The sequence below is a fragment of the Nannospalax galili genome, unplaced genomic scaffold (assembly GCF_000622305.1).
Source record: "Nannospalax galili isolate Female #2095 unplaced genomic scaffold, S.galili_v1.0 scaffold2019, whole genome shotgun sequence".
Lineage (NCBI taxonomy): Eukaryota > Metazoa > Chordata > Mammalia > Rodentia > Spalacidae > Nannospalax > Nannospalax galili.
Window position 1 is genome coordinate 320,871 of NW_008342625.1, and position 11,255 is coordinate 332,125.

The 11,255-nt window shown below is 50.7% G+C and overlaps 1 protein-coding gene across 2 annotated transcripts in view; it reads left to right on the plus strand.

Annotated features, from left to right (window-relative positions):
- The first annotated feature begins 1,289 nt into the window (after positions 1 to 1,289).
- Pink1 (PTEN induced kinase 1) overlaps positions 1,290 to 11,255 on the plus strand; it is a 17,952-nt gene continuing 7,986 nt past the window's right edge. For both annotated transcript variants that reach the window (XM_008838590.3, XM_008838592.3), the window contains exons 1-3: positions 1,290 to 2,053; positions 8,350 to 8,631; positions 10,538 to 10,638. In XM_008838590.3, coding sequence (XP_008836812.2) covers positions 1,400 to 2,053; positions 8,350 to 8,631; positions 10,538 to 10,638 — 1,037 coding nt within the window. In that variant the 5' untranslated portion in view covers positions 1,290 to 1,399. The remainder of the gene's footprint in view (positions 2,054 to 8,349; positions 8,632 to 10,537; positions 10,639 to 11,255) is intronic.

Below are 11,255 nucleotides of genomic sequence, written 5' to 3' on the forward strand. Positions count from 1 at the left end.
CCTCATTCTGATAGGGAGAAAGCACGCCAAGCAGAAAATTTAACTGTTTCATCCTAACTCCCAAGAGTACTGTGACTTTTTCCCAATGGCTGGGGTCTAACCTCATAGTTTTTTATGGTCTGCTAGTTGTTCTGGGTTTTTGGATTATTTTTATTTTATTTATATGAGTGTTTTGCCTGCATTTAGTGCATCTATGCATGTGGTGCCCAAGGAAGCCAGAGAAGGGCATCAGACTGAGCTGCCATGTAGGTGCCAGGAATTGAACCCAGGTCCTCTGCAAGAGCAGTAAGTGCTCCTAACTGCTGAGTCATATCTCCAGCCCCTAGCAGTTGGTTTTGAAAGAGTCAGCACAAAGGAAATGTGGGAAAGGGGTAGGCAGCTCCAGGTGGAGTTCAGGGATCGCTACAGGACCTTGCATAAACAAAAGTTTTACTAGATGAAAGAGATTAAAATATTTGAAATCCTTCTTGTAAACAAAAGTTTTACAAGGTGTGGGAGGATTACAAAATAGCACTACAAGGGTTACATTGCTATGATCATTCTTTTGATAGAAAAGATTAATAATTTCCATTTTAAAAAAGACAAGGAGCTGGGCGTGGTGGTGCACACCTGTAGTCCCAGTACTTGGGAGGCAGAGGCAGGGAGATCTCTGTGAGTTCAAGGCCAGCCTGGTCTATATAGTGAGTTCCAGGCCAGCTGGGGCTACAGGGAGACCCTGTCTCAAAAAGACAAAAAAAAAAAAAAAGACAAGGGAAAGAAATAAAACATTCAGCTTAATATCTGTAATCTCAGGCAGATGACCCCAAGTCCAAGGTCAGCATGGTCTAGAGGGTTCAAGGCCAACCAGCACTATGAGCCAAGACCTTGTCTCAAACAAAATAATAAATACCACACAGTATAATCAGTTTTATCAGTGAGCCATTCCTTAACAGCAACAAGGGAACAAAGATTTCTCATTAATCTATGACTTTGGGTAAGTCTTTTTTTTGTCTAGGAACCTCAGTTCACCACCATCACTGATGGTGAGGGACTGGAGGGGTGGCTCAGAAGAGCACTTGCTGTTCTTCCAGAGGACCCGGGTTCAATTCCCAGCACCCACATGACAGTTCTATTGCTTTCTTTATATATCTATATCTATATCTATATATATGTAGAGAAAAATAAACTGGCCTTTGGGCAAGACTTCCCTCAGTCTTAAGAAGACCTGGACCTGTAGTTTGAGGACACTCGGAGGACAAGGCCCTCGACAACCAGGGCAGCCTGAGTTTCAATCTCAGCTCTACTATCTACAAGCAACCTGGAAAACAGCATTTCTTATCTTACAAAATGGTCAGTTTTACCTCGTTGTTGGGAAAAGTTGTGTCAATTACAAGGTGTAAAGGGCATGGAACGGTGACTGATGACAATATTAGTTTCCCTTCTCAATTTACCGACTCAGTCCAGGACCACTGAAGTTGTTTACAACGACCAGATTCAACTTGCAACTCCTCCACCTGGGTCCAAAGTGCAAACCTGCTCGACTAGGGGATGGGCAGATGTGTGCACAGCGCCCTCGCGCGCCGAGCCCTGGAACTGCCGCGGTCAGCCCCGCCCATCGCGCCTGCGCACAGGCACCGCCCCCAAGTTTGTTGTCATCCGCGTTCCGGACGTTTGTGGCAGCGCCACCATGGCGGTACGACAGGCTCTGGGCCGAGGCCTACAGCTGGGTCGGGCGCTGCTACTGCGCTTTGCCGCCAAGCCTGGCCCGGCCTCCGGCTGGGGGAGGCCCGGTCCCTCGGTGGCCTGGGGCCGCGGAGAGCGCCCGAGCCGGGCTGCAGGCCCCGGAGCTCAGCAGTGCCAGCTCGGGCTCCCGCTCCCCGACCGCTACCGCTTCTTCCGCCAGTCGGTGGCCGGGCTGGCGGCGCGGATCCAGAGGCAGTTCGTGGTGCGGGCCCGGGGCGGCGGGGGCCCTGGCGGCCGAGCAGTCTTCCTGGCCTTCGGGCTGGGGCTGGGCCTCATCGAGGAGAAGCAGGCGGAGAGCCGGCGGGCCGCCTCGGCTTGTCAGGAGATCCAGGTGAGCGCAGACACGCGGGCAGGGGGCCTGAGTCCGCTGGCCGCGGCTGGGAGCGCAGGCTTGGGGCCAGACGGGGCGGGGCCGGGGCCGCAGGGGCGGGGCTACAGCAGGGATGAGATCGAGGCTGGGGCAGGGCTTGAGGCACGAGGGGCGGGGCTAAAGTTGAAACGCGATTGGAAGGGGAGAGTCTGGTTGGGCGGGACCTGAGCCTCACGGGGCGGGGCTACAGTTGGGAGCGGAGATTTGAGCAGGGGTGGGGCCAGAGCCGCAGGGGGCGGAGCTACGGATGGGAAGGGAAGCAGGGCGGGGCATGAGCCGCAGTGGGTGGGGCTATAGATGGGAGCGGAGATCCGAGTTGTGGTCGGGGGTGGGCCCTGAGCTGCAGGGGCGGGGCTACGACTGGGAAGGGAGACGGGGCAGGGCCTGAGCCGCAGTGGGTGGGGCTACACAGACTGGAGCCAAGTGGTGCGTGTTGGGAGAGGGCCCGGCCCTGAGCTGCAGGGCGCGGGGCAACAGTTGGGAACGGAGATTGGAGTGGGGAGTGTCTGGGGGACGGGACCTGAGTCTCACGGGGCGGGGCTGTATTGAGAGTGGATATTGGGGTAGGAGCGAGTCAGAAAGAGGCGGAACTAAGAACAGAGTCAGGGCTGGAGGGGGTGGGGCTAGAGTGGAGGTGGGGACCTGAGCTGCTGGGGCTGGGGTATAGCTGGGAGCGGAAATAGGGTCGGGGAGTGTCTGGAGGGAAGGCACTGAATCAGAAGGAGGCGGAGCTAGAAAAGGGGTCAGGCGCTGGAAGAGGTGGCGCTAGACTGGATGCACACCCTGAGGGTATGGGGCGTGGGGGGGTGGGCTGCAGTTAGGATGGGAGCTGGGGGCGTGTCGGGGGCGGATCCTGAGCCGGAGGGGGCGGGTCTACAATTGGGACTGCCGTTGGGAGCCCTGATTTGGAGGGGCTTTCAATGTGGAGGAGATGGGACTCTGAACAGCGCGTGGGGTTGGGGCGTGTCTGGGCGGCGGGCTCTGATCCCTCATTGGCAGGGCTGTGATTGGGACGGGCACAGAACCGAGGGCGGCATCCGGGGCGGAACTTCCAGCTGGGCAGTTCTTATGGTAGGCTCTGAGCAGGTCTGTGGGTACACCTTGGGATGGGGCGGTGTAGGAGCTTGGGTATTGTGAAAGGCAGGACCCTGAGCCGTGATCTGGCAACTCAAGGGGTGGGATACTAGGCGGGACCGGACTACGTGCCAATGAGACCTACCCTAGGTTATCTGGCTAGGAGTATGGCATGGGGACAGGAAAGGTTAAGATCTATCTTTGAACTGTAAATTCCTTGGAAATCACCTGTTAATTAAGGCCAACTTGTTACTGTTACTGGCCTGATAGGCGAGCACCTTCCGTTTCTTTACAAACTGTGTTTCAGAAGATGAACTGTCAGTTGTAGTTTGAGTTGCCCCATGACAAGTGGCTTTGAGTAAATTTTCATTTTTCTTTTTCTTTGTTTTTTTTTGAACATACAGGGTCCTTCCATGTATGGTTCAGGTTGGCCTTAAACTTTTGACCCTATCTCCATCTCCCAAGTGCTGGAATTATTGAGGTGTACTATGCTTTGTATATCTTTTCTTTTTGAGACAGGATCTCCCTGTAGCCCCAGCTGGACTGGAACCAGACCAGGCTGGCCTTGAACTCACAGAGGTTCTCCTGCCTCTGCCTCCCTAGTGCTAGGATTAAAGGGCTGTGCCACCACGCCCGGGACGCTTTGTATGTATGTTCTAAAAATTGTAACAGTCTTATTATCCCTTTGAGGTAGGTGTCATCCACAGTTTATGAAGGACACATACTCAGAGAGGTGAAATGACATACACCGCTTGTAAAGTCTGTGTGTCCTCTGCTGATTCAGGCTGCCTTCACAGTTTAGCCAAACAGCGGGTGAGTGTCATAGCTGAAACCACAGTAAAAATGTAATAGCAAGACACAGCAAGTCTAATGTTTTAGTTAATCTGCTGAGAGTTATCACTGGCAACTGAATACATACTGGATTCTTAGGCTTTTTAAACTCTTAAAATAGCTCAGAAGACCTCTCTTCCTGCTCAGCTAGTCTTCTGGTCAAGGTCGCCTGGACAAACACAACCAAATAGGATATGTATATTTAGAGTTGGGGACTTATTTTAAGGACTTGGCTCATGCCAAGCTGACAGATCTAAAATCTGCAGACAGGCTGCAGACCCAGGGAAGAGCCAGCACTGCAGTTCACATCTGAAGGCTGTTGGCTGCCAGCACTCTGCCTTCTTCTCAGAGGCCAGCTTTTTCCTGGGGTGTGGAACCACTTGCCCAGTTAGCGCAGTCCTGCCTTTTACAAGGTAGGACCAAGGGGGTAGAAGATGAAGCACCATGCTCAAAGACACAACTGAGGACCAAGCAGCTTTTCTCTTGCTAGCATCCTGTTCCCAGTGCCTGGTTCTTCATCCTCAGTGTCTCATGTTGAGCTCTCACCAGTTTGGAGCAAGAAGTGACAACTGGCCTAGTCCCTGTCCCTGTCTTCTGCCTCAGCTTAACTGGCAGAAGCCAAGGATGAAGATGTAACAAATATTGCTTAAAGTAAAAGAGGATTTTAGTTTCCTTTTTACTAAAATTCATCCTCCTAAGCTTAACATTCACCCACCCTTTTCTCATATTTCAATTCCTGTGTCTTACATAGCTACATAGTAAGACCCTGTCTCAAAGAAACATATGGAAAAAGCACAAGTAGTACAGGTGACAGGTAGCATATGAAACGATGTGTAAAATCACTCTCCACATTTAGTCAGGTGTGGTGGTGGGACTACAGGGAGACCTTGTCTCAAAAAGACCTAAAAAAAAAAAAAAAGAAAGAAAAGAAAAGAAAAATTCACATTTAAAACACAAGGTATCAGGCTGGGCATGGTGGCGCACACCTTTAATCCCGGCAGTTGGGAGGCAGAGGTAGGCGGATCTCTGTGAGTTCAAGGCCAGCCTGGTCTACATAGTGAGTTCCAGGACAGCTGGGCTACAGGAAGACCCTGCTTCAAAAAGACCAAAAATAAATAAATAAAACATAAGGTATCAATGCACACTTATTAGAACAGCTAAGATAAAAACTAAGGATAGGGGTGGAAAGATGGCTCAGTGGTTAAGAGCATATACTGCTTTTACAGAGTTTGGTTCCCAGCACCCACATGGCAGCTCACATCTGTAACCCACCAGTTCCAGGGTATCTGATGCCCTCTTCTGTCCTCCAAGAGCATTGCACATGCATGGTGCACATACAGGCAAACACTCATACACATAAAATAAAAATGAGTAAATCTTTTTAAAAAAATGTATTTGGTCTTTTTAAGACAGGGCCTCCCTGTAGCTCCAGCTGTCCTGGAACTCACTATGTAGACCAGGCTGGCCTTGAACTTACAGAGACCCCCCTGCCTCTGCCTCCCGAGTGCTGGGATTAAAGGCATGCACCACCACTGGCTTAAAAAAAATTTTTTTTTATTGTGTGTAAATACACCCATGTTGTACAATGCCTGCAGAGGTCAGAAGAGGGCATCAGATCCCCTGGAATGGAGTTATGGATAGTTGTTAGCCATCATGTGGGTGCTGGGAACTGAACCTGGGTCTTCTGCAAGAGCAGCCAGTGCTCTTAACCACTGGCCCATCTCTCCAGCCCCATAAGTAAATAAAAATGTCCAAGGACAGGCCAGGCATGGTGGCACAGGCCAGCAGAGACAGGCAGATCTCTGTGAGTTCAAGGCCAGCCTGACCTACATAGTGAATTCCAGACCAGCTGGGTGTCCCGCGCTATCGTCTCGCCAGCAAGAACGACGCGGCACACTCAGGATCCTTCTGCAGAAAAGCTTTAATGCATCTTGAGAGGGAGAGCATAAGCTTACAGGGCGAAGACCCCGAATGTCGGAAACCCAGCCCTTATATAGGTTAGTAAGCCCGTCTTGGACGTGGCAACTCTTGATTGGTCGCAAACTCATCAGCCCATATCACGCCACGAGGTAGGCAGAGACTAGAAGGTGGAAAATTACTTCGGGCATGCGTACTGACTTATTTACTGCTCAGCATGAACCGGATGTGAGCGCCATCTTGTAATGGCGTCTGCAGGGACGGCAGGCGGCTCCCCACAGCTGGGGCTACAGGGAAACCCTGCCTCAAAAAGACAAAAAAAAAAAAAATCTAAGGGCAATATGAAATGCTGGTGAGGATGGAGAGACTGGATCACTTGCACATTGCTGGTAGTCCTGTAAAATGAAAATTAATTTGGCAGTCTCTTACCAAATGACACATGCATTTACCATACCACCCTATCATTGCAATCATGAGCATTTACCTGGGGAAATAAAAGCCATGTTCACACAAAAACCTGCATACCACAGCTCCTATGGAAAACAGTATGGTGATTCCTCAAAGATTAAAACAGAATCACAGCTGGGCATGGTGGTGCATGCCTTTAATCCCAGCACTCGGGAGGCAGAGGCAGGCAGATCTCTGAGTTCAAGGCCAGCCTGGTCTACATAGTGAGTTCCAGGACAGCTGGGGCTACAGGGAGACCCTGTCTCAAAAAGACCAAAAAAATAAATAAATAAAAATACAAAGTTAAAATTGTCTAATTCGTAGGGCTGGAGGGATAGCTCAGGAGTTAAGAGCATTGGCTGATCTTGCAGAGGACCTGGTTTTGATTCCCAGCACCCACATGGCAGCTAAGAACTGTAATTCCAGTTCCAGGGGCTCTAATGCCTTTTTCTGACCTCTGTGGGTAATGCACAACACGGGTGCACTTACATACATGCTGGCAATACACTCATACACATAATAAAATTTTAAATGAAAAAAAGTAATTCTCACAACTATGTTGGTGCAGGATTACTCGACAAATACTGCTTCTGTTCCATGGGGTTTATGAGCATATTGGCAAGGGAGGAGAGGCTTCTGCCTTTATCAAATTTGGAAGTCATAGTGCATGGCCTAGTGGCTTGTGGCGACTGTGTGCCTGGAACTGCAGACGACGTGTTGTGGCCAGCCGGTCCCCAGGGCTGGTTATGGAGGAAGAGGACTTGAGCTGGACTTGTGTAAATAGGGGTGCATCGAGCACAGCAAGAAAGCAGGGGCCTGGGGGAGAATTTGAGCAGAGATTCAGAGAGACACAGCCAAAGGGTAAGTAGATATGCGCAGGGCTGGGGTGTAGCTCAGCGATAACAATTTTTAATTTTTTTTGTTTGTTCGTTTGTTTGGTTGTTTGGTTGATTTTTGGTCTTTTTGAGACAGGGTTTCCCTGTAGCCCCAGCTGGTCCGGAACTGGCTATAGACCAGGCTGGCCTTGATCTCACAGAGATCCACCTTTGTCTGCCTCCCAAGTGCTTGAATCAAAGGTGTGTGGCCACCACATCCAGCCTGAGTTTTTAAAGACTATTTTCCATCCCTAGTACGTTGAATCCACAGATGGAGGACCTGCAGGTATGCAGGCCAGCCATATTGAGTAACCTTTATGATTAACAGAGGAAGACTTCTGTAGGCAGTATGGGGTGAGCTAGCCCAGGAGTGAGCAGAGAGTGACCATGGGGCAGTCTAGAAGAGTGTCCCACCAGTGACTGCTCTCTGACTCTTGTGGGTGACCAACTTGGAACAGAAGGGCTCAGCAGATCAGACAGTTTGGGGACAAAGGTAGAGCCTAGGTGACAGAAATGATGGTATCACCACCTAAAGCGAGGAACAGCCCAGAGCTTTGCGAAACAGGTGTCCTACCTGGTACAGAACAGCCCAGGCAGGCACCTGAGTCTTCTTCTGTTCCTGTCAGAACTCTGTGTGTGCTCCTGGCCCTCTGAACAGAGAAGCCTGGCAGAGTCCTCAGAGGCAGAAGACAGGACTAAATGCCTCAGCTCAGGAGAAGTCCTAACTTTACCTGCTCCCCTGCCAGAGTGACCTGGTGTCTCTGCCGACCCCGCTACCCTGGTGGTCATTCAGGAGCCAGAGCCCAGGTCTGCACCGAGAGAGTGGGGCAGCAGAGGACCCTGTGGCAACTGCAGGACCCAGGAGTTCCATCCTTGCAGTGCTCTGCTTTGGGCTGTCTCTGATCACAGTGAAGGGACATTGTGAGAAGGACTGTTCTAAATAATGAAGCAGAGAGGCAGGCTGGCTTGCACTCAAAGTCAATGCAGCCATTGTTTCTGATCCCTGACCCTGTCAATTAGGACCCTGCCTCACTGCCTTGCCCCTGTCTTGTGTTTGCGTTATGGTGGCCTTACTCGACCCCCTGACTCACAGGACATTCTTTTTCATCACAGGCGATCTTTACTCAGAAAAACAAGCTTGTACCTGACCCACTGGACACAAGACACTGGCAGGGCTTCCGGCTAGAGGACTACCTGATAGGACAGTCCATTGGCAAGGGCTGTAGTGCTGCTGTATATGAAGCCACCATGCCCACATTGCCCCAGCACCTAGAGAAGGCCAAGTGCATGGGACTTCCAGAGAAGAGCCTAGATGTTCTCCCAAAGTGGGCAGAGAAGGGGCAGGCAGGAGCCTCCACCTTCCCCTTCGCCATCAAGATGATGTGGAACATCTCGGTAAGGGCCCACCACTCCATGAGCAGGCTTTTCTCAAGATGCTACTCTTTGGAGACAGGCTGTTTTTCCAGACTTTCCGTGGGAAAGGGGCCCATGGGGTTAGGCTTCTTTCCTCTCTTACATGAGCATCTGGAGCTGCCGGTCTCAAATTGTAACATGTCTGTCACCCACCCGGGGATCAGATCCAGAGGCAGATTTTGGATTTGGCAGGTCAGGAGAGTAGGGCTTAAGAGTCTGTGATTCTTTCTGACAAGTTCTAGGTTTTCTGGTCCGATAACCACTCTTGAGTGGCAGTTACCTAAACCACTGGCTTCTGAGCTGATGGCGACTTCATTTGAGGTCAGCCACATAACTGTCCTTTCCTTGTCCTTCCTTCCATGCCTGACCTCCCCGGAAAGGAGGGGCCATGTTCCTCTCCATCCCCCAGCTGCCAGGTACAAGGCTGTCTGTCACCTCCCTGCACTCAGCTCTCTGAAGCACTCACAGCTTTGAGAGAGTGGAGAGTATTTTCCCTACTGAACCAAAGTTTTCAGTGTGTTTAGTGTCTCTACCCTGCCACTGCAAGATGAGTTCAGAATAGTAGCCAAGACCCAGTGTGCTTTCGCCTGCTCAGAGCATCTGACTGGATGCCATGGAGCTCATGATGGGCACTGAGTGTGGCTTCTTGTTTTGATCTTGACTGGGAAGGTGGATAGACTGCTGCCCTGGGGTGGGGGTCGGGGGCAGCAGCTAACAAATAGCTACATCTTTTGATATATCCAGTCTGAGTTTCAAACTGGCCCTGGTGGGTATAGTAGATTTTGTATTCACAAAAGACTGTTGATTGTTAACAGATTTTTTTTTCAATATTTTATTTTTAGGCCAAGTGTGGTGGCACATGCCTTTAACCCCAGCCCTGGGGACCGTGTCTCAAAAAGACAAAAAATATATGTTTTATTATTTTTATGTATGAATGTATTGACTGCATGTATGTAAGTGCACCCATGTCATACAATGCCCTTAGAGGTCAGAAGGCGGCGTTGAATCCTCTGGAACTGGAGTTATGAATGGTTAGCTGCCATGTGGGTGCTGGTTATCAAATCCAGGCTCCGGGTCCACTGCAAGAGTTTCCAGTGCTCTTAACCACTGAGCCATCTTTCCAGCCCCAGATTTTTTTTGTTTTTTTTGGAGATAAGGTTGCATACAGCCCCAGCTGGTGTCACATTTGAGCTTGCTGTGTAATTGAGGATGACTTTGGTGCTGGAGATCCAACCCAGGGCTTCCTGCTACAGGCAAGCACTCTACTATCTACACTACATCTTCAGTCCATGTTACAAATCTTAGTACTTAGCCGGCTTCCTAGGTCCTGGGAGCTGTTTCTGATAAAATGAGGAAAACTGAGGGCTGGAGAGATGGCTCAGCAGTTAAGAGCACTTGACCCAAGTTCAGTTTCCAGCACCCACAAAGGGCGGGGTGGGATCCGAAACGAGGAAAATCAGATGGGCTCCCTCCTTTCTAGCCTCTATTTTCTGGGGATGGAAAGGCTGCACTGTCATTGTACACAACTCAATCCAAGCAGAGTTTCTTGGGCTCTGGCCAGTCTGTTGAAAGGAGCTGGCAGAATGAGACTTAGTGACTCAATAGCTTTGAGCCAGTGGTGACCAGAGGCATCCATGTGGGGAAGCATCATGTGCCCCAATATCATGACTCGATTGCCAGGAGTTCAAGCTCTAGGTAGCTACACCGTCCTCCACTCTCTTCCAGGAGGAACTAGTTTTGGCTTACTGCTGCCTGCTTCCAAAGTGTATCTGATCTTGAAGGTCAAAGCCAGTTCTAGGTTGCAGCTGTCTTGGTCCAGATCTCAGGTAGGAACTTGACATTCCACGAAGGCCTGTGTAATCATAGGTGCATTATGGATGTATTCCAGGCAGGCTCCTCCAGGGAAGCCATCTTAAGCACCATGAGCCAGGAGCTGGTCCCAGCTAGCCGGGTGGCCTTGGCTGGAGAGTATGGAGCAGTAACTCACAGGTAAGCATCCCTCTGCTTCCCAGAAGGCATGGGTTCTTTGAGAACAAGTTGATCGCTCAGCACCATGTGTGATGCCTAGTAGGTAAGAGGTGCTTACTGGATGATGCCATGGAGGGATTTTTCTATTAGTAGATAATTGAGCTTGGGAAAGATTGAAGATTGCCTGATCCCAACTAATAATGCAGGTGATTGTTCACATTGGAGCAAGGGCAAACACCATCTAAACAGGCCCAGTTCAGAATGCTAGGCAGTCCTCCCTAGTTCCTGCAAAGCAGTGGGTGGATGCAGCGCCACCTAGCCGAAGCAGCCAGCCAGGTGGCACATAGACTCCATCGGAAATAGCCCTGATCCTTCCATACGGCTTTTGTAGCCATCTGTCCATTTGTCCAGGGTCTGACTGTACAGTGGCACTCCATTCCACATGCCTGCGCCTGGTGTCTGTCCAGGTGCTGTGGCAGATGTAGTAGCCAAAGTACTGCTGGATCCCCAGAGAAACTCCCCCCTAGAGCACTCTGGGGTCATGTCCACCTGGCCTTTGCTCGAGATGCCTCAAACTCAGATCCTATGTGAACTGCTCCACTCCCTGGTCTCCTCCCCTCCCCCCTCTGCCCCTCCCC